General features: G+C 42.5%; 1 protein-coding gene across 6 annotated transcripts in view; it reads left to right on the top strand.

Moving 5' to 3' along the window:
• PTPN3 (protein tyrosine phosphatase non-receptor type 3) overlaps window positions 1-24,170 on the top strand; it is a 341,924-nt gene that overhangs the window by 116,558 nt on the left and 201,196 nt on the right. For 4 of the 6 annotated variants that reach the window (XM_008169326.4, XM_065584007.1, XM_065584009.1 and 1 more), the window contains exon 2: window positions 20,389-20,543. The exons of the other annotated variants lie outside the window; for them this stretch is intronic. In XM_008169326.4, coding sequence (XP_008167548.4) covers window positions 20,389-20,543 — 155 coding nt within the window. The remainder of the gene's footprint in view (window positions 1-20,388; window positions 20,544-24,170) is intronic. 6 annotated transcript variants of the gene reach the window in all.

Here is a 24,170-nt window from a genome sequence, read left to right as displayed (position 1 = left end):
ATACTGTCCTCTCTCTTCAAGTTAGTTATTTAGGCGCTCTGTCTTGCCCTTTCCCCTCCTATTAAAAGAATAATTGTGCTCAACTACTCTGCTCCCTTTCTCATTCAAAAAAAGTATCTTGTGGCTAACTGCAAAATTTCTACTGCCATTGTTCTGCCTTCTGTGGGGTGGAGGCACTCTGCCACTGCAGACTACAGTGCCTGAAGAGGAGAACTTTAATGGTGTTTTTATGATAAACGGATTAAAAAAACTTTAGGCAGTGATGTGGAAAACAATCCTATCAAGTTTGAGTTTGTTTTTCTAGTCTAAAGAAAAGATTGGGTGCAGGAAAAACAGTATGATTTGATCTTTAATGGCAATGAAAAAAATCCTGAACCAAATCCCTCACAAGATCATAATTTTTCTGAACTTTCAGACTCTCTGATAGGAGTCATCACTAAAGCATTTATTTTTTGAAGGAGAAAATATGTGCTGGCATTTTTATTCTCCTAAACCTGGGATGTGGCACAGTCCTGGAGTTCATTAAGAAACAGGCTCCAGATGTAGTGACCACTGATTCAAATCCCAACAGTAGTGGAGAATTGAACTCGTCTGATTTTAATGTTAGACCGGAACTTTTGGTCTGAAGCTTTTCTATTATGTTCCCAGTCTAGAGTATAATTATGTCTCAATGTGTATGCACTATGAGAATTTTCCAATTTGAACTTTCAGGAGCGTAGTGTTCCCTGTCTTTCTCACTAGGCCCTTCATCTGCGCAACTTCTTGATGTTGGACATCAGCCTTTGTGGTTGCTGTCCGTCTTTGAGGTTGTTTGTTATTGTCCACTCCAGAAATCCCCAGAACAATGGACAATTCAAAATCAAAATAATTTGTAAACTTTGGGCTGGAATTGGTTACCCTTCACAGTACTGAAGAGCTGATATGCAATTCTATTCTATATTTCTGCTAATAGAAGACTTAATGATATTCGATTGTGTAATTGTCGAGGCTTCATACTGATAAATATGAGGGGACCATGTAGCATTTATCCTATGTAAAATTTTAGCGTGGGTGTAATAACTAGCTGCTTTGTGTTTGTCTGAAAATTACATATGAACCTGAACCAATTGCAGATTCTTGCATCTCTGTTCTCTTAGGAATTTTGGATATGTATGAATATTTTACAGCTTGTGTCCATTTTACTGAAAACACAAAATTGTGCAGAATTGGAAATTGAACAAGGATAGCCTGGAAGTATCAGTCTTGTGTTGAATTTCTGAATTTGTTCATATTACTTTTATTTGTATGGCACCTCTCACTCAGAAGGGACCACAATATGCTTCGCAAACTATAGATGGATAGATACTGAAATATGACAAATTACTTTAGCCACTGCTAAACTAGCCATTCAGGGATGAAATGCACTTATCAGTTGGTAAATTTTAGCTTCATGTCAAGGAGAAGGAGAAATGTATCCTTTCGGTTGAGATGGAATTTCCATTTTTCATTAATGCAAAGTTAACACTGGACGCGGTCTTATGGCCTTGACGTTGAAGAGGGGTGTGGGCTCTGGGGTGGCAGCGGCACACAGCGGGGCTAAGACAGGCTCCCTGCCTGCCCTGGCCCTGCGCCGCACCTCCTGGAAGCGGCTGGCACACTGCCCTCGCCTGCGGGTACCTCCCCCAAAGCTCCTATTGGCCATTGTTCCCCATTCTTGGCCAATGGGGCCGCAGGGACGTGGTGCTGGCTGCTTCTGGGAGCGGTGCATGGCAATCCCACGGGCCGGATCCAAAGCCCTGACGGGCTGGATCCAGCCCATGGGCTGTAGTTTGCGCGCCCCTGTTGTAGATAGCGGTTAGCTGTTTTATTCTTTACTGCTTCCCTGAGTAGCAGGACACAAAACAGCTGTACTAATAAAAATAATGTAGCATTTATTAGCCCTCAGCTGACCTTAAATTTTATTTCTGAGGTAGTTTTGACATGAAAGAGTAGTGAAATATTAAAACTGGTTGTTTTGATATAGTACAACGTAAAACTATTTTTAAATCAGTAGACTTTAATTTGCATCTGTTGCCATCAAAGTCAGTGGACAGCATACGTTAGTAAGAAATGTGACGCATGAATTTATTTCACTTTCTGTGGAAGACCTTTTGTAACTGATTCACTGTAAGTGAAGCAATAGGTAGCTTGCAGGTGCTTCTAAAGAAGTGAAAATTTTTTGTCATATCATGCTACTCACTACAGTAATGTATTCTGGACATACTGCTTGTCAGTTGATTTTGTTCCTGTTTTCAGTGTCTTTATGGCTCTTTATAAAGTTGGTGAAAAAGATGAAATGTTCAGTGTTTGGGATGTGTTGATTGATCTTTGTAGTTTGGATTTTTGTTGATTTGTTGTTGACTTTATTGTTCTTAGGAAGTTTTCGTGTAATCTGGCACAGTGGAGCATGAAGGAAGAGGTTCAGAGTAGTGAGTAGTAGTAGTAATAGCTAACTGCTTACCTGGGAAATAGGTTTCAAAAGGTTTTTCTTCTGTAAAATTCTTGCTCGGAACTAGTGATTACCATTTTTATTTATTTTCCAAATTTGATTTTTTTGTAGGCATTATTGCTTATTACTAGTAGTGGTGGAAATAACAAGAATTGTGAGTTTCCAAAACACTGGCTTACAGCATGAATGGTTTCTGACACAGTGGAATATGAGTTTTCTGGTTTTTTAAATGCCCCCCCCCTTTTTTTTGGCATTCATCACAATATGTATATTGAAAAATACGTTATTTCAAAGTGTGTGACAAAATCACCCCTCAAAGTAAATGTAATGTATATATTGTGCTTTTACATTATTATGGTCATTAGTTTTCTCTATTTGTTCTTTCTCTCCCCTGGCTAAAACTATAAGTAATACTGATAATTAAATTTCCATTTAATTAGCATGAACTTAATTGTTAATAAAGTTAATGTAATACAAATTATCAAAGGCTTTGTTTTCATACTTTACAGAGCAGTTTCATGTAACCTAGATTTCATTGCCCCTCTTTTGTTATGTGAACTTCAGGTTTCATTAGTTGGATGAAAGTTTACACTAGTGCTGAGTAGTTTCCAAAAATGTTAGTGCTTTGTGTCTTAAGTATATTAATAAAGTTCAATAGAGCTTGCTTGTTTCTTGGTACTTGGAAACCTTATACAGTATTTCATTATGTGTAATTTAAAGGAATGTATGGGGAGAAATTATTGGGTAATTATGTAATTAAATTATGTAAGGTTAGGGAAGTAGCTGAATAGCCTTCATAATCTTCTTGTATGGTTTTCCCTGGTAGCAGCTGCTGGTCAGGATTGAAATACAATACCTATGTACCCCTTTAAAAAAATTGCTTTGAAGCAGTATATATGAGATATGCTGGTTAAGGCCCCCAGCTCTCAAACTGCCATTTAACCTGCTTGTTTTTTTCTTGCTCTTCCAGTTCTCAATGCTGATAACTTAAAATTATATCCAACTTCTTGATATTGATCTGCAGTTTCCTACTGCAGTTCATGCAAAACCGACATCAGTAGGAAATAGAGGATGCATCGTTTTTAAGAAAGAAATCAGAGTAGCAGATCTTGTAACTTTTTGATGTGTGGTTGTCAGATGTGTTTATTTTACACCATGGCTTTGTTTAAAGTTGAAGTGGGCTATAAAGGAAGCCATAGAGTTCCTGAATTCTTCAATTCATACAGTACAGGAAACAGGGCAACCAGCCATCATTATAGTGAATGTTGTTTTAAGATGTGATTATTAAACTAATTGTTCAGAATAAATAAAAAATCATATAGATTGATTTAAAAAAAAAGTGGGTAGAAAAACTGTAGTTCCCCCCGCCCCCCCCTCCCCCAAAAAGCAAGTGAAATGTGTGAGGCTCTATATTTCACTTTCATTTTGAGCCTTTTTTAGCTTACAGTATTTGAGTTACCTGGAAAGAGAAGCAGTATAGGTTTGTTCTTAAATGTATTTTTATTTCTGTATTCTGTGATTCTGTTCTATACTATGATGAATTCAAATAGCTTAAGTTGTCCAGTACCGATAATGTGATTTCACCCCCCCCCCCACTCCCTCACCCCCATTCTTGCTAGTCCTCGGAAATTGGAGTAGACATTACTGTAGTCTTCCCTTGGATTTTTATTCTTTGTCCTATATACTTCATTATCTCATTTTCTCAATTGATTTTTGAAAATACTTTGAAATGTAGTACCATCCTTCCATCTCCAATTCCCATTTTTTCCTCTACATAATAAACATTATTGGTAGAGCTGGCAGTGAAGCCTGTAGTTAAGATTTCCTAACCCTTTCCATTATAAGATCTTGTTTTCAGTTGCTTATAACTTTTCAAACTTTAACTCTTAGGGCTTCACTGCCAGCTCCACCAAAAATGTTTATTATGTAGAGGAAAGAATTTGAAATGGAAAGATGGCACTACGTGTCAAAGTATTTTCAAAAACCAATTGAGAAAATGAGATAATAAAAAATATGGTTCAGCTGTTTGAGAAGATGTTTGGGAAAATACATTTATTTCCCCAAAATTAAAAAAATTCTTACAAATGTTTAATTGGGAAGCTCTGGTGCATCCATGGTTTAGAGCAGGGAATTGAAATTTGGTGAGGAGTGGGGTATCTTTCTGGGGTCAGAGAGGTGCAGTTTGCTGTCTCTTTGAGAATCCTCTGAGTCAGACAGTTATAGGCTGCTGAAAATTGTGTTTGCATGTGCTCATTAGAAGTTTGTTACAGGCTTGCTGCTAAAGTCTCCAAAGACTCCATCTGCACTGATCATGCTGTAGCCCAGAGCTGTAGGAAATGAACTGAACTTTACTTTCAATTACTCTCCCTGCCTTTTGGAGGCTGCTGTGGATCCAGTCCCTGGAAATGAGACTCTCCTATGCCTGAGTGTTCCCACAACCAGTGCCCAAGCAGTGCAGTGCAGCTGACTCAAATGCAGAGGAATGAGGAAGTGTGGGGATGGATAGGAGCAGAGGGGAACATGGCCAGTTTGCGTAGAGAGATGGGAGTAGATGAATAAGCTGTGGGGTGACATGGTTAGGGTTACCATACGTCCGGATTTTCCCGGACATGTCCGGCTTTTTGGTCCTCAAATCCCAGTCCGGGAGGAAATTCCAAAAAAACGGACATGTTCGGGAAAATAGGAAGGGGTCGTGGGGCTTGGGCCAGGGCCGGAGCCGCTGGGGCCAGGGCCGGAGCCGCTGGGGCCAGGGCCGGAGCCGCTGGGGCCAGGGCCGGAGCCGCTGGGGCCGGCCATGCTCGGCCGGCGCCATTCGGCCAGGGCCGGTGTCGGGCCGGAGCCGCTTGAACGGAACCGGGGCCCGAGTCGCTGAGACCGGGGCTGGGGGTACTCGGCCGGCGCCACTCGCCCAGGGCCAGGGCCGGGGCCGGGCTGGAGCCGCTGGGACTGGGGCTGGGGGTGCTCAGCTGCTGGCTGGCGCCGCTTGGCCGGGGCCCTGGGGCCCGAGCCGAGCTGGAGTCACTAGGGCCGGAGCCGCTTGGCCGGGGCTGGCGCGCTCGGCTGGAACCGGGGCTGGCACCCCAGGGCCCGAGCTGGCTGGAGACGCCAGGGCCAGAGCCTCTTGGCCGGGGCCGGCCGCCGGAGGGAGCCGCTCGGCCGGGGAGGCCGGACTAGGCTGCGCCTCCTCGCACCCCCCACCGCCCGAGCCCCAGCCCCAGCTTACCTGCTGCCTGCCTGCCTCAGGCTTCCCCGAACATTTGATTCATGGGAAGCAGGGGAGGAGGAGGAGCAGGAGCGGGGGGGCGGAGTGTTCAGGGGAGGGGGCGGAGTTGGGTGGGGACTTTGAGGAAGGGGCGGAGTTGGGGAAGGGGTGGGGCCGGAGCCCTGTGGAGTGTCCTCCTTTTAGAATATTAAAATATGGTAACCCTAGACATGGTAGAGGCAGAGTCAGAATAGGGCAGGCTGGTTATGAAGGAGGAGATGGTCAGAAGAATATAAGTACTCTCTCCTCTAGAACTCAGGTCTTTCCTCCTTGACTAAGACTCAGGATTTCTGAGTCCGGACATACTTCTACTGTCTAGCAAATAGCTATGAAACCAATGACAGTGGCTCTTCCTCTTCTCTACTGGCTGGTCCACAGGGGATAAAAAGCATACTAGTGTACCAGCTATTGTTCTCTGAAGTGGTGGATGTCTTGCAATGAATCTAAAGTTCCCAACCCTGCTGATGACCCACGTAAAGTTCTCACTTACTATGGTAAGGAACATAATAGAAAAGCCTATGAAAAAATTAATTCTGTATTCAGTGTAGGGTTTGGATGATCTGTAGTAAGCAGGGCCTGGAGCCACAGATTGAATGACTAGGAATAAAAGAAATACTGAATAAGTACCCATTAAGTGAGCACTATCCATCCTGTACACTAAATGAGCCAGGAGTCCTGTAGGGCAGTGGTTCTCAACCAGTGGTCCAGGGCTCCCTAGGGGGCCTCGAGCAGGTTTCAGGGGGCCTCCAAGCAGGGCCAGCATTAGCCTCACTGGGGCCAGGGCAGAAAGCCAAAGCCCCATCACATGTGGCTGAAGCCCAGGTCCCTGAGCCCTGCCATTGGGGGCTGAAGCTGAAGCCTGGGTAATGTAGCTTCGTGGGGGCCGCTGAGGCATGGGAACAGGCTTGGAAACCACAGTCAATGGGAACTGCGGGGGCGGCGCCTGCGGGGGGAGTAAAAATCAGTATGTCAAACAATTTAATTTTTATGGTTAAAGTTTTATAACAATTAAAAATAACAGAACCTCCTAATTTCAATACTACTATAGATAACACTGTTACGCCAACAAATTTCCCTTAGACAAAAAATTGTGAAGATGCCAGTTTTATAATACTTACATTATAATATTTATAAACATTATTTGCACTTGCTAACACAAGACTAACAATATAAATGTTTCTCAGATAACTATTACAGGGGAAAAGTACTGAACTTTCTTTCCAGGCAAGATGAACTACTATAATTAGAACAGACATAAGTTAAGATACTTGTGGCATAGTGAGTATAATTGGAGTTTGGCAGAATTAGTCTTAAAATTGAAATGTTAATATTACAAAAGTATTTTTTAAAAATCTTAACATTGCCAAGTTAATAATAACTAACTCATTTAGCTCTTTTCATCTGTAGATCTCAAAGCTCTTCACAAAGGAGGTCAATATCATCCCTGTTTTACAGGTAGGGAAACTGAGATGCACAGAGGGGAAGCGATTTTCCCGAGGTCACCCAGCAGACCAGTGGCAGAACTGGGAATAGAACTGTTATCGTCCCACTCCAATGCCCTATTAGGCCACAGTGCCTAGTTAAGCAGTCCAAAGTTAGAAAATGCCAGAATTCCTGTGCAGTATTAATTCCACACCACCACCACCACCATCCGTTGTGCAAATACATTGTGATACAGTCTTTAAATGATTATATATAATTTTTTCCCTACATCAGAGGTTCACAACCTTTTTCTTTCTGAGTCCCCCTCCCCCCAAACATCCTATTAAAAACTCCACAGCCCACCTATGCCACAATAACTGTTTTTCTGCATATAAAAACCAGGGTTGGCATTAGCAGGTAGCAAGCAGGGCAATTGCCTGGGGCCCCATGCCTCAGGGGCCGCCACAAAGCTACATTGCTCAGGCTTCAGCTTCAGCCCCGGATGGCGGGGCTCAGGAACCTGGGCTTCAGCCACATGCGATGGGGCTTTGGCTTTCTGTCCTGGGCCCCAGTGAGTTTAATGCTGCCCCTGCTTGGAGGCCCCCTGAAACCTGCTTGAGGCCCCCTAAGGGCCCCGGACTCCTCGTTGAGATTGAAAACGACTGATCTAGTCCAGTGGTGCTCAACCACGGATCCAGGGCCCACTGAGGGGCCATGAGCAGGTTTCAGGAGGTCCGCCAAAATAAGCCAGAGAGCAGGGCCAGTGTTAGACTCACTGAGGCCCAGGGCTGAAGCCCGAGATCCACCGCTGTAGGCTGAAGCCGAAGCCCGAGCAACTTAGCTTTGTGGGGCCCCCAGTGACATGGGGCCTCAGGCAATTGCCCTGCTTGCTACCCCATAATGCCAGTCCTGGCTTTTAATCCACTGGATATGCAGAAAAAGAGGTGTTGTGCGACAGGCGGTCCATGGAGTTTTTATAGCATGTTGAGGGGGGAGCAGGGGGAGGGCTCAGAAAGGAAAAGGTTCAGAACCTCTGCTGTAAGGGAAAAAATATATATAATCATTTAAAGACTGCATCACAATGTATTTGCACAACGGGTGGTGGTATGGAATTAATATTGCACAGGAATTCTGGCATTTTCTAACTTTGGAGTGCTTACTTAGGCACTGTGGCCTAATAGGGCATTGGAGTGGGACGATAACTGAGTTCTGTTCCCAGTTCTGTCACTGGTCTGCTGGGTGACCTTGGGAAAATCGCTTCTCCCTGCGAAGACCCAGGATTTGTTGTGGTTAAACAATCTAATCTACACAAGTTGCAAATAACATCCCCATTTGGAGCGTAGATGTTGCCTAAGATTTTGATTTTTTTTTCTCTCCCCCCTTAATCCATGCATCTTTGCCAGTCAGTTGTTAATTTGAACTCAGCACTCAGTAAAATCGTAAAGTTTCCCTTGGATCAAATTTGCAATACAAGTTTAGCACTGGAAGGCTTGAACACAATATTGAGGATACCTTGAAATGATGTGCAGATTAAGACTTGTAAGCAAGTTGTAATTTATGATATTGTTATATGCAGTTTGAGCAGGTCAGCTGTGGGTTTGGTGGGTGGTGTTTTTGCACTCTGGACTTGAGGCTTAAAGCTTGGTTTTCTCCTTAGACAAATGATTACTGCAAAGTACACATGTTCTTGATTTCAAGACCTGGGAAAAGCAATGATATGATTTTGCAGCCCATTTTATTTTTTTACTTTTGCTTTTTAATACAAGATAAATAATGCTCTAGTAAATATAAGGTTCACGCTATACAATTTTATAGAAGTTAGCGTAGGGAACATATTTGTTAAAATGACTACTTAGAGGTGCTCTAATAGCTACAAAATTAAATGTACTCAAAAGCATCTGTATTTAAATGTATATTTAAAAAATCTAGTCTTAAAGATATAATCATTATTAAAGTCTACTTTGAAACCCAATTTATGAATGAACTTCAGCATAATAAAATGTTAGAGAGAAAAAAGGGGTATAATTTTCATTGAATATTGGAGAAAGATTGGAAGAAGACTAACAAAAATCGGTTTCATTGGCTTTACTAAATATTTTGGCTGATTAAAATTTTTGCAAATGTATATATTTTTTGTAAATTGCCTTAAATAATAAAACTAAGGTATAACTTTGAATATTATTAAAGTTTATTGTGTTTTAGGGACTTAGCTTAGATTTTATATATTAACCTTACTGAAATTACTATAATATAGTTGTTGTTTTTTTAAAAGTGTAGTAGTTGGTGATTGCGGAAGTGGTTGAAGCCCTCCCTAGATCCTGCACTTTACAGTGACCCATGGTTATCCCAAGATGCTTATATTGTGATTACTCATAATTTATATGACAAGACAAACAATTGCCATATGTTTAAATATTTCACCTGGCTTTGGCCACTGGAACCAAATATGAGCGCTAAATCTGAATTTCTTACGTTAGTCTTAAAAGGCTTATTTCAAGAAATGTGAATGTTTTCGTTGTATTGGCAAAATTATATTCCTTCATAGGAATGGTGATTGTAATATTTTTAGCTACAATTTTGAGGTCATACAAACTTCCATCTTCATCCTCATTTAAGCAAGCGGATACTTGAAGCAACAAATCTTCTATTCTTTAAACTGCAGTTTGGGTATCTCTGCTGCAGGTTCTTTCATGGTCTGTTAATCCAGTATGTGATATATAAAGTCCCTGTAATTAAATCTTTAATCTTGATGTATTGGTACATTTGTGACCAGTGCTTAATTTGTTCAAGGGCTTGCCAGGGCTGCAGCCTGGCACCTCTGGGCTTGGCAGTTCATATCCACAGCACCTCTGCACTTGCTGTGTCAGATTATGAATGTAAAAAAATTGCTTGAGCCCTGGCATCTCTTTCATTACAAATTAAGCACTCTTTGTGACCTGTTGATTTGCTTGAAGAATTGAATTCCATGACAACTTATGTTTCTGGTATCTAAGCAAGCAGCAATAGATTTTAAAATAAATACTGATTGGATTGCCTACTGTGTTTATCAGAAAAAAAGTTTTCAGGGAATATAATGCCAGTGGGTAAGCAATAAATTTTGGGTAGTATGTGACAAAGGGGTTTTGCTATAGAATTTCAGACTTGGATTTTATATAATTAGTGAACAGACTTCCAGTCTGCAATTTAGGGTTGAAGGTGAGATGAAAAGGGGCATGTTAATACTTCCTTACAGGAACCAGATTTGATCTCCATTTTCATAGGTGCTTGTTTAATAAGCCTGGTAAAATTGTAGGCTTCTATTGTCTGGTTCTGGCTGGAAAAATATTTTTCCCATAAAGGTGTGTCACTGGTAGATATGGCTCTTGATATATGTGAATAATGCCTAATAACTAGGGATGAGAACAGAGTTTAAGGGGCTTAAGGTGACAACCTGATGAACCAGAATGTTTTAAAGTATATAATGCATAGCTCTTGCACAATAAATATGAGCAATGTGGTGTTCCACTGAATTATATTTGAAAAACAAGATTGCTGCTTTCAATTACCCTAGGAAACATAGAGTAGTGGGGATTGGAGACTCTCTTCTGAGGCGCCTGGAGGCGCCCATCTGTCGCCCTGACATTTCATCTGGGGAGGTATGCTGCCTGCCGGGGGCCCGTATCCGAGATGTTACGGAGGCATTGTCGAGGATTATCCAGCCCTCTGACTACTACCCCATGCTACTCATCCATGTGGGCACAAATGATACTGCGAGGTGTGACACTGAGCGGATCAAGAGTGACTACAGGGCTCTGGGAGTACGGGTGAAGGAGTTTGGAGCGCAGGTGGTATTATCTTCAATCCTTCCTGTCAAAGGTAGGGGCCCAGGCAGAGACAGGTGCATCGTGGAGGTGAATGCCTGGCTGCGAAGATGGTGTCGCCAGGAGGGCTTTGGCTTCCTCGACCAAGGGATGCTATTCCAGGAAGGACTGCTAGGCAGAGATGGCGTTCACCTTTCGAGGAGGGGAAAGACCCTATTTGGACACAGACTGGCTAGCCTAGTGAGAAGGGCTTTAAACTAGGTTTCACAGGGACAGGTGAGCAAAACCCACAGGTAAGTGTAGAACATGGGGACTTGGGAGATAGGTTAGAAATAGGAGGGAGCATGGGCTAAAATTGCAGAGAGAAAGGATGGTTAGGGCAAAACTGGGAGGCAAGATCAAATCAGTATCTTAGATGCCTATATACAAATGCGAGAGGTATGGGGAATAAGCAGGAAGAACTGGAAGTGCTAATAAATAAATACAACTATGACATTGTTGGCATCACTGAAACTTGGTGGGATAATACACATGATTGGAATGTTGGTGTGGATGGGTACAGCTTGCTCAGGAAGGATAGACGGGGGAAAAGGGAGGAGGTGTTGCCTTATATATTAAAAATGTACACACTTGGACTGAGGTGGAGATGGACATAGGAGACGGAAGTGTTGAGAGTCTCTGGGTTAGGCTATAGGGTGACCAGATCACCCAAGTCAAATATCGGGACGCGGGGGGGAGGGGGGGAGGGTGACGCGGCGGGGGGGCGTGGCGGGGGGTGGGGCAAAAAAAAAACAACACCCTTCCTCCACAAGCCCTGGAGGGAGGCCCGGGAGACACAGGGGAAGCGCGGGGCCAGGGTGAGTAAGAGTCTAGCCTGGCCCCGAGCAGGCAGGACTCAGTTGGGTGGTAGGGAGCGGAGGGGGGCGGCCCGCGGGGCCAGGCGGCGGCTGTTCTCCCCCCCGGGCAGCGGGACTCGGGAGCAGCCGCTGCTGCAGCTCCCATTGCCGCGGGGGGAGGAAGCAGCCGATGGCCAAGCTCGGCGGCTGCGACTCTGGCGCCCGGGCCTGAACCCCCCGCGCCCGGGCCTGCTGCGGGGACCTAGCAGTGCGCACGCTGCTCCCAGCCCCTGGCCAGTCATGTCTGGGCTGCTGCCCAGCTGGTACTATTCCCGCGGCGGCCCCGGAGTGGGGGCAGCAGGCCCCAGCCCCCCCGTCCCGCTCGGGTCCCAAAGGGGAACGAACGGGGCTGGGCTGCCGATGCCTCCACCCTGGGGCCGCCGCGGGATTGCACCACCTGGGCAGCAGCCCAGACGCGACTGGCCAGGGGCTGGGCGCAGCGTGCGCGCTGCTGGGTCCCCGCAGCAGGCCCAGACTCGGGGGGTTCGGGAGCGCCAGAGCCGCAGCCGCCAAGCGCCATGGCCGCTTCCTCCCCCCGAGGCAGTGGGAGCTGCAGCAGCGGCTGCTCCTGAGTCCCGCTGCTCGGGGGGGAGAACAGCCACCGCCTGGCCCCGCGGGCCCCCCCCGCTCCTCTCCCTACCACCCAACTGAGTCCTGCCTGCTCGGGGCCAGGCCGGACTCTTACTCACCCCGGCCCCGCGCTTCCCCTGCATCTCCTGGGCCTCCCTCCAGCGCTTGCGGAGGGAGGAGGAATGGTGAGCCTGGGGAAGAGGCGGGGATTCGGGGAGGGAGCCAATCGGGGGAGGAGGGGGTGGAGTTGGGGGGGTGCGAGCACTTTCAGGCTCCGGCGCATTTCCTTGTTTGTCCAGTGTCCCGACCGCATGTCGGTCGGGATGCGGGACAAACAAGGAAATATCGGGACAGTCCCGATAAAATCGGGATGTCTGGTCACCCTAGTTAGGCTAAAAGGGGTAAAAAACAAGGGAGATGTCATGCTAGGAGTCTCCTACAGGCCACCTAACCAGGTGGAAGAGGTGGATGAAGCTTTTTTTAAACAACTAACAAAATCATCCAAAGCCCAAGATTTGGTGGTGATAGGGGACTTCAACTATCCAGATATATGTTGGGAAAATAACACAGCGGGGCACGGACTATCCTATAAGTTCTTGGACTGCATTGCAGACAATTTTTTATTTCAGAAGGTTGAAAAAGCTACTGGGGGGAAGCTGTTCTAGATTTGATTTTTAGAAATAGGAAGGAACTTGTTGAGAATTTGGAAGTGGAAGGCAGCTTGGGTGAAAGTGATCATGAAATCATAGAGTTCACAATTCTAAGGAAGGGTAGAAGGGAGTACAGCAAAATAGAGACAATAGATTTCAGGAAGGTGGATTTTGGTAAGCTCAGAGAGCTGATAGGTAAGGTCCATGGGAATCAAGACTGAGGGGAAAAACAACTGAGGAGAGTTGGCAGTTTTTCAAAGGGACACTATTAAGGGCCCAAAAGCAAGCTATTCCACTGGGTACGAAAGATAGAAAATATGGCAAAAGACCACTTTGGCTTAACCACGAGATCTTGCATGATCTAAAAAATAAAAAGGAGTCATATAAAAAATGAAAACTAGTTCAGATTACAAAGGATGAATATAGGCAAACAACACAGGAATGCAGGGGCAAGATTAGAAAGGGAAAGACACAAAATGAGCTCAAACTAGCTACAGGAATAAAGGGAAACAAGAAGACTTTTTATCAATACATTAGAAGCAAGAGGAAGACCAAGGACAAGGTAGGCCCATTGCTCAGTGAGGAGGGAGAAACAGTAACAGGAAACTTGGAAATGGCAGAGATGCTTAATGACTTCTTTGTTTCTGTCTTCACCGAGAAGTCTGAAGGAATGCCTAACATTGTGAATGCTAATGGGAAGGGGGTAGGTTTAGCAGATAAAATAAAAAAAGAACAAGTTAAAAATCACTTAGAAAAGTTAGATGCCTGCAAGTCACCAGGGCCTGATGAAATGCATCCTAGAATACTCAAGGAGCTAATAGAGGAGGTATCTGAGCCTCTAACTATTATCTTTGGAAAATCATGAGAGACAGGACAGATTCCAGAAGACTGGAAAAAGGGCAAATATAGTGCCCATCTATAAAAAGGGAAATAAAAACAACGCAACAGGAAACTACAGACCAGTTAGTTTAACTTCTGTGCCAGGGAAGATAATGGAGCAAGTAATTAAGGGAATCATCTGCAAACACTTGGAAGATGGTAAGTTGATAGGGAATAGTCAGCATGGATTTGTAAAGAACAAATTGTGTCAAACCAATCTGATAGCTTTCTTTGATAGGATAACGAGTCTTGTGGATAAGGTAGAAGCGATGGATGTGGTTTACCTAGACTTTAGGAAGGCATTTGATACAGTCTCGCATGATATTCTTATCAATAAACTAGGCAAATACAACTTAGATGGTGTTGCTATAAGGTGGGTGCATAACTGGCTGGATAACGGTACTCGGAGAATAGTTATTAATGGTTCCCAATCCTGCTGGAAAGGTATAACAAGTGGGGTTCTGCGTGGGTCTGTTTTGGGACCGGCTGTGTTCAATATGTTCATCAACGACTTAGATATTGGCATAGAAAGTACACTTATTAAGTTTGCAGGTGATACCAAACTGGGAGGGATTGCAACTGCTTTGGAGAATAGGGTCATAATTCAAAATGATCTGGACAAATTGGAGAAATGGTCTGAGGTAAACAGGATGAAGTTTAACAAAGACAAATGCCAAGTGCTCCACTTAGGAAGGAACAATCAGTTTCACACACACAGAATGGGATGAGACTGTCTAGGAAGGAGTATGGCAGAAAGGGATCTAGGGGTTATAGTGGACCACAAGCTAAATATGAGTCAACAATGTGATGCTGTTGCAAAAAAAGCAAACATGATTCTGGGCTGTATTAACAGGTGTGTTGTGAGCAAGACACGAGAAGTCATTCTTCCGCTCTACTCTGCGCTGGTTAGGCCTCAGCTGGAGTACTGTGTCCAGTTCTGGGCACTGCATTTCAAGAAAGATGTGGAGAAATTGGAGAGGGTCCAGAGAAGAGCAACAAGAATGATTAAAGGTCTAGAGAACATGACCTATGAAGGAAGGCTGAAAGAATTGGGTTTGTTTAGTTTGGAAAAGAGAAGACTGAGAAGGGGACATGATAGCAGTTTTCAGGTATCTAAAAGGGTGTCGTAAGGAGGAGGGAGAAAACTTGTTCACCTTAGCCTCTAAGGATAGAACAAGAAGCAGTGGGCTTAAACTGCAGCAAGGGAGGTTTAGATTGGACATTAGGAAAAAGTTCCTAACTGTCAGGGTGGTTAATCACTGGAATAAATTGCCTAGGGAGGTTGTGGAATCTCCATCTCTGGAGATATTTAAGAGTAGGTTAGATAAATGTCTATCAGGGATGGTCTAGACAGTATTGGTCCTGCCATGAGGGCAGGGGACTGGACTCGATAACCTCTCGAAGTCCCTTCCAGTCCTAGAATCTGTGAATTGATTTTGGTGTCTGTTTCTATTTTATTTTTCAAATGTAATAAGAAGTGCTCTAAAGTTACCTGTCTTGAAACTGGATGAAACTCCAGTCTTCATCAGTTCTGACATCTCTATGTAACTCTTTAGCTTTACTCCATATTTCAATAGGCCAGTGTGAAAACTTGACCTGAGGCCTCTTTCTGATTCTGGCAGTAGAAACCTCAAAGGCATGCTTATTTGCATTAAAGTGCAAAGGGGATATTTAGCTAGTTGTAGAACTTGAAAATAAACATTCCTATTCCTCTAATTTGGAGTAGAGTGAAGGATACTATCTGTAACAGTCTAACATTCAGTTATAATTTATGGAGGAGTGAGGCAAAGAAAACTGCTTTCATAATAAAATAAATCTGTTTAGCTTATTCCAGAAGGATGTAAAAATAAAAGTATTTTAAAGGCAGAAAAATATTTTCAAAAGAGCTGTTTTTAGGGAAGGAAAGGGGAAGGAGAAGAACTTGCAGGGAAAGAAAAAACTAACAACTTAAAATTAATAAAAGGAAATGCTTTGTTTACATTATGCCATTAGCGTTTGGAACTCATTGGCAGGAGGTATCATTGATTCCAAGAATTTAGGATTAAAAAATAACCCCTCTTAAATGGATAATGAGCACATGCACTGTTATATTAGATAAGATAAAAGATATAAACCTTCATGCTTTAAAGCATAACACAAGCTCAGAAGAGGTTAAGAAGAAACTTTCCCACTGGACTGTTATTTTATAACTGTCAACGCCATCATTCTTGCACCTTTTTGTGAACCATCTGGTGTTGCATCCAGGATACTGGATTGGAGGAATTGTTGCTCTAATCCATTATGGCAATTCGATAACTGAGCCCTACTTTTATAAAAATCAAATTCATATTGTGTACAGACCTGTTTTGATCATTTTAAACCCATTTTATGTGGAAAGATGAGGGAATCCGCCAGAGATGGTGAAATATCCCTCAGTAATCTGTCATGGGAAAAGAGATAAAAGTGTGCAAGAATCTGAATACTTTATCCATGTACATAGAATAGATCCCACAGAACTAATTTGGCTGGTACATAAGACTGTGTGTGGTTATAGACTTCAAGGATTTTGAATTTTTTGGGTCATGAGCGCGGTGCAGATTGGTTATTCTTTATATCACTTATGCTGAATTTCCCAGTTTTATTATTTGGAGCATTCAGCATAAAACCAAAGCATATCTGACAAATATAAACATAAAGTGTTAGGCAGAGTATAAATTTATCTATCTTAACTATAAGCGCCTCACAAAAATTTACATTATACGCATAATAGCAAAATAGGGCAGCCAAACAGGTGTCACCTGTAATTGCTAGGGACCTTCTATAAATACTTTAAGAAGTGTGACTAATGGGTTTGTGGCATAGAAAAAGCTCGTTCTGATTCATTTGAGGAGCCGCCTGAAAGTTCAGTGATCATAAGAGACATTATACATTCTCTTTGATGGCATTCAGAATTCTAGCTATATTATGGAAAATTTAGTAGTGGCATTTCACTGTCATCCTACACAAAAGGAATGTCAGTTCTAATGCCATCTCTGACAAACTTTCTTTAGTGGCAAGGTTCAGAAGGAATTTCGCCTCAGGTTCGGAGAGTGAGCTACAAATTACTGAGAGTGGTGAAAGGATTTTGAGGAAGTTGGAAACCGTTTAGGAGAGGAGATGTAGAGCTCTAATTTGCAGAATCCTCAGGAGTTATGTTCTGATAAGGCAAACCAGTCTAGCAAACTTGCCTGAAGTATTGCTTAGGGTAGCCAGATAATGTGTTAGAGAGGATTTAATTGTGAAATTAGAATGGGACTATTCAGGCTACTGTGTACAGTTTAGTTCTGTAAAGAATTTGTGGTTATTTTGTCACAGTAATCTGTTATAAAACAGTTCTTTCTATAATAAATGTATCATACCACTCTTGCTTTTATTTACATGGACCTTGTGTTTTGCCCAATTTAATCTAATAGCCCTTGATCACTGATAAAACGCTACTCTATTACCTCTAATATGGAGAGCTCAAAAAGATAAGTAACGGGTGCAAATTTAACCAGCTTATAAGCCTCTCTGAAAATCACATTCACATATTCTTAGTGGAGGCTTGTTAGGATTTGGCACCTAAAATCTCCAGAGACTGTCTGCACTCAGCATCCTTCATTCCATGGCTGCTGTGGTTGCTCAGGCCTTTTTTCTCCCCTCGCTTACTTTTCCCAGCAGTAAGGGAACCAGGCATCAGAACTGAGAACAGGAAACTCTTGTGTGCTCTGTGTTTTCCCTGATGGAGCACAGGTATCCTGACTGGAAAGCATAGGGGAGAAGAGGAAGTATGAAGGGAGGGAGTGGGCATAGGATCAGAGGGGGGCACAGAGATGAGTGGGGGCACATGGGCAGACGGGTCTGTAAACAGTAGAACATACTCCCCTCCAGAACATGGAATTGACCCCCAGGATTCCTTAGTCTCAAAATGCCTCTGCTGTCCAGCAAATAGCTGTGAATCACACTAGGAAAATGTGATTCTTGCTCATCTAATGGCTGGTCTATGGAATAGCCTACTACTGCTACCAGTTACTGAATTCAAGTGGAAGAGGTTGGTGCTTTGAATTTAAAGTTTCAGCCCTGTTGATGACTCGTGGGGGGTAGTATGGTTCCACATGATGGAATGTGTTTTCAGTTTAGATTTTTTTTTATTAGGGAATTACATATATATTTTTAAAAAGTTAAAAGAAAGTTAAGGTTGCAATGTCTACAACTCAGAAATACCAGAATTAAGGTTCCCATGCAACCATAATTCATCCCTTTATGCATTATGGTAGTTTTAATTCCAGGATTGCATACTGGTTTTTGACAAGAGCCCTGCCTCATTCATTCCACACAATAGATGGTGCTCACTGGATGAGAAACATCTCATTTAACACACTAGTTACAAACACACTAATTATCTCTCAAAACAGCATTTTTAAAGTAAGGAACTGGATCTGTAATACTTTATAGAAGTAATTTTCCATATTGCACTTAAAAATGACTATTTTTAGATGAGAAATGGCAAAGGATTTATTTTTGTATTTGTTTAACTATGATGACAAAGGAAGCATTGCTCTTTAACAGTGAAAATCAGCATGCTGGATAAGGAATTGAGTCTGACTAATTTATAAATGGGTCTTGATGTTACAAAATATTCAAACATCAACTGTAAATTTGCTAATAAAGAATAAATATTTAAGAGCTGACATAGCATATATTTAGATTTGGCAGAATTTGATTTTTTTAAAATAATGTCAGTGAACAATATCAATGTTTGTTTTTTTCATTTGATCAATTTAAATTTTCACAGTTGGAGGAAATTATTGAGGGGAGGGTCCGACAATGTTTAATGATGTTGAGTTAAAGTTAAAGCTTTATAATTGTTAAAAAGTAAATAGTTAACATCACATGTCAAAATATACAGAGTAAATATCCTTAAATCACACTCAGTTCTCAAACAGCATTTTTCTTACATTATCTAACTGTAAATTTTTATGATCATTGATGAAAATATTTGTAATCAATTAGTGTGTGTATGATGAAATTGACATTTACCATTAAAAAAATCTAATCCTACCAAGCCCGTGTATATTTGTGTGCATGACTTTAAGGACTCAGACTTCTCTTTTGAGGATGACATTATTGTCCTAGTGTTTTAAATGTATAATATTATGCAAAAATGAATAATTACATGGCTTTCTGTACATATTAGGACGTTATGAAAGTGAAGTGTTTGACCTATATGAAACTTCTATTGAAGTTAAACATTGATCCCTTGGACAGATGTCTGACAATTCAACCCTATTACAAGAATTTTAGTATAAAATTTAAAGTTTCTGATCTTCTTAAAAAAAAGAAAAACAAGTTGAACCTTTGGAGGAGAATTGACAAAAAGAAAATTCTGGAATGTTTCCCAGGTGGCTAATGAGGCTTCACTTTACAAGTATTCTCGTAACTAATCTCTAATAACTTTGGTAATGTTGATAATTAACCTATACAATTATCTGGTGTGTGAGTTGACAACCAGTTTTGCAATCTGTGTTGCCAGTTGGCAAACTGATGTAGTGAAGAGATTTGATTGTCTTCACTGAAATATTTACAGATTCCCTGTATGTAACTGTTTTTTTACTCCCTCCCTTGCTGTATCATATTTATTTTTTTGGTTTGTACAAACTATAAGATTGCCCGTTCTGGGTATCTTTTTTTTTAAATATTTTGAAACCAAACCTTATTTCCATCTTGGAGGTGGGGGCAGAGTGGGGGGCGTTCTCTGTAGCCATAACATCTTGGCTTCATATTGACTGAGTCTATATTTTCAATCTTATGAAAAAAATTATAATCATGTACTTTAAGAATAATCATTTGTTGCATTTCTGCAACAAAATGTTGTTTGAAAGAGTGACACAACTTTAAGCTTTCACTTAGTTTTTATTGTAGTCTAAAAAATAGTTAAATTAGTAGAATGAAATTTGGACAGAGAATGTAGAGTTTCTGCAAAGCATACTTTCAGAATATGTGTAACAAATTTATTAGAAAGGGTTTCTAAGGTCATTTTCTAAATGCTTAGATCAATCATTTTGTGTAATGTAGAGTGAGTGTACATTCCTGTTATAAAATTAAGGTAATTACATAAGACTGGTCCAAACAACTTATACTGGTTTAACTACAGTTGGTTTAAAAATTGTGCAAGCCCCTGTATGGACACACTTTCATTATAAGTGGCTTGCATAGCTAACTTTTATTAGTTTACAATTGGCCTATATAAGGGATCTGAACAGGCTTAACTAAATGGTTTTTTAAACACATTTTAGTTGAACTAGTGTAACATTTGTGTGTAATTCAGGGCCTTGCTTTGTTGTGGGGGGTTGTGTGTTTGTGTGATTCTCTGAAAAGTATGGATGAAACTGTTCTCTTTAGTGTATCTTAAGGAATGTACCAAATATGGTTTTTTGTTTTACAGGTTATTCAGCAATAGTTATGAACTCCCGGTTACGAGCATTAGGTGGGAGGATAAATAATATACGAGCATCAGAACTACCAAAAGAGAAAACCCGATCAGAGATCATCTGTAATGTCCACTTTTTGGATGGCTCAGTACAAAGCTTCAAAGTCAATGTAAGTTCTGAAGACTTTTTTTCACATTGGCTTAAAACTTGAGGTTTTCTAATTTCTATGATTCAATTATTAGCCAAATATTGTACCATGAAGTAATATTAAATCAGACCCTCTTCCCCATTCCTGCCCCTGAGTAAAATGAAGAGAGACTGTATCTTGGAATGTTACAATTTTTCCTTTCTTGTCCATTAGTCTAATTACTGCAATATTTTGTATGTTGGATCTGCAAGTCTCTAAAGTTTTTGAAGCAAATACTCTGAGACAAGTTGCACTGTACAAGATGCCTCTCAGATCAAAGCTGTTTACTAAGCACAAATCATCATTCCAAATAGCATAAACCCTTTCTAGAATTTAATACCAAACCAAAACTTAATGGAGGCATCTTATTTACTACAATATATTGAGTTAAACACACCTTTTGGTCCTCAGTGGCAGTGTCATGCAATTAGTCTAGTTGAACTCAGACAATCTAACGTGGTTGTGATTTTATTGAATTATTTTATGCAAATCCAGACAAGTCTGTATCCCAGTTATAGGGCCAACTAAATCTCTGTCTACTTTCTGGTCTCTAAGTGCATGCACCTCACATCTTGGGTCTTTAGCTCATTTTTGCTTGTTTGGAATTTCACAATTCTGCCACTCTCAGACCAGCAGCACTTGCATACACTATCCCATGTATACCAACCGCTTATCACCCTGCAGGTTCAGTTGGGTTTCAGGCAACTGCATTTCCTCTCTTTGGGCATCTTTGACCCATAATATAGACCAACAACCTACTTAAAGAATTTTGATTAAGCACTGGAATAAAACATTAAAGAGAGAAGGATTTTAAAACATTCTATATGCATTTCTCTCTTACCTGATATTCTACTATTTCATAATGGCATCCTAGACAGGCTTACATTCTTCAGATACCATGGTGGGTTCCTAATGGCTGAGCGTGTTTCAGTTGGTGTTCTGTCTGCCTCACTGAAATTTCCCTTTTAAACCCTGCAAGGTTGTTTTCTAAAAGATTTCTTCACATGTTCATGGGCTTTGGTCCCCCTAGTCAAACCAGTTTTATAGGCTGTCTGAGGAGAGGAGTGGGACAGAGCCATTGTCCCTAAGTCACCTTTAAGCAAAATGATTAGGTGACCATTGTGAGTCATCTCGTTGGTGCTTGGAATATTCAGACAATCCTCCTCCTTTGAGTGAAGGTCCCTATTGGATTCCACTGAGGGCTAAGCTCTCTGCCTGAAAAAGAACCTCATGGGTACCGCAATTAGGCGACAGTCAGATCCTGGCAGGTGAACCCCTCCTGTACATTGGTCTGAACAATCTAAGAGTTCTCCCCCTATTGCAGCGCCTCTATCAGGCTCCATCAGTAACAGTGCTATAAACACCACGCCAAGGCCTAGCCATGAGCCACGAAAGCTTGCACATAAGCATGGCAGTAAGTTTTCCTCCAGATCCAAGAAACATGGTGCACCATCCACGAGTTCTGACCATAGAGGAACGATGCATTCCAATGCCCATGAGAATGACAAAAGGCCGCACGGTTCGCTGGATCTGCTGGTCCCAGTTCCAGAACCATGTACCCCTTCTGCTTTGGCTCCCCCGGTGTCCCGTGAATTTTCAGTCCTGAGACCGATCCCTTTACCAGTCCTGTTTCTGTCCATAGACTGGGTACCATTGACTCCGGGGAGACGTGGAAGTGCTCCCAGACCGCATAAACAGTTTGCTCTGGAAAGAGAGAGGTCTCTGCGTGTTCCATTGCAGTCACCTGTTCAGAGGGCCCCATGTCCTGTGTTAGATCTACCACCTGCTGGCCATACCTCTTTAATGCATCCCGTTCTGATGGCTCTGTTGGCACCACCATGTGTGCAGGGCTCCAGTTGCTCTGAGTCTGAGGATTTGGATGTTTGACATGGTCCGGACCGTTTCCGTTCTGGAGACATGACTACCTCAGGGTTGTGGTGGCACTGTGGCAGTTTCCTTCTTTACTGCAGCCAAGGAGCACAGGTATCCGGCTCCTTGGGCACTGATGCAACTGCAGCAGGGTCAACCAGGTTGGCCATATTGGAGCTCATGGCCCTCAATATTTGACTTCGGAACCATCTTGTTCAGCATGGGAGGATTCTCCTGTATCGCCATCTGATCCTTCATTGAGTAGACGCTCGGAACTGGGGTTATACGATGCACCAGTCAGCCCGGTGCCGACGGATCCAGAGAGATTCCCTTCATTGTCCCTAGATGTGGCTGTCATCAACACCCTCTTTCCCACCAGAGGACTATTGTCAGTTTCAAGAGCTATTATGAAGGATAGACAATGCTCTTGAGATCCCACTAGAAGAGGTGCAGGATGGTCAGCACTGGTTACTAGACATTAATCTGCATGCATCAGTACAGGCAACGGTGGCTTTACCAATCAACTATGCCATTCTTCAACCACCATGCACCATATGGCATACCCCAGGCACATGCACCCCCACCCCAAAGGGGACTGACAAAAGGTACTATGTCTCCACAAAGCATTTGAGTTTTTATTCTCACACCCTCCACCTAACTCCCTGGTGATCCAGGCTGTGTTGGAGTGGACCAAACAGCAGCATCCACACTCCAGCCTGACACACAAGGAGGGCAAGAGACTGGACCTTATGGCTCGAAAGGTCTCCTCAACTGGACTATGGTTCCAGATCTCTAACTACTTGACACTTACGGCCAAGTATGACTTTATAAACTATGGATGAATGGCAGAGCTTCCAGATAGATTACCTCAGTAGGATCATTCCTGATTCCAAACAGTTTTACAGGAAGGCAAGTTGGTCACCAGGTTAATACTTCAGGCTGCATTTGATTCAGCAGACATGTCCTCCTGAGTATTGGCTGGAGTCGTCATGAGGTGGGAATCCTGGTTACATTCCTCATGTTTCCCTGGAGAGGTACAAAATACAATTGAAGACCTTCCCTTTGGTGAATCACAGCTCTTCAAACAAAAGACTGATGATTCCTTACTGAAAGACTCTAAAGCCACCTTACAATATACTAGCTCCAAAGTGAAAATTTTATCACCTGACACCTACATAACTCCACACTTACCATCAATGAGCCTGTGAGCCTCCTCAGAAATGGCCTAAGGTACACAGAACCCATCTGCCTGTTCCGGCAATGCAGACCTCTGGACAACACACTTAGTCATTGTGAAAAATGCGACTAGAGAGCCGTCAATCACTCCATACACCAACACTCCTACAAACCACCCCTTTTAGGGGTTGTTTCAAATTCTTTTGCCAGCATAGAGAGCAACAACAACGGACAAGTGGGTCCTGGACGTTATTCGACACAGCTGTACCATTGAATCTATTGTGCATCTCTGCCCTGATCCCTTCTCCAGGATCACTGTCCTGACAATATTCTTTACCTAGAGGTGGACTCCCTTCTGCAGGAGGAATGGTGAAACTACCCCCTGCAGCCTTTCAGGGCACAGGGTTCTACTCCAACTACTTCTTGGTACCCAAGAAGAAAGGGGGATGGAGACCAGCCTTGGATCTCCAACACTTCAACCATTCGATTCACAAGCCAAAATTCCTCATGGTTACGCTTGCGGCCATCATTTCTTCATTAGAAAAAGGCACGTGGTTTACGGCT

This window comes from Chrysemys picta, chromosome 2, assembly GCF_011386835.1.
Source record: "Chrysemys picta bellii isolate R12L10 chromosome 2, ASM1138683v2, whole genome shotgun sequence".
NCBI classification, from domain to species: domain Eukaryota; kingdom Metazoa; phylum Chordata; order Testudines; family Emydidae; genus Chrysemys; species Chrysemys picta.
The sequence above is the reverse complement of the archived record's forward strand: the minus strand, read 5'-3'. Positions and strand labels throughout refer to the sequence as shown.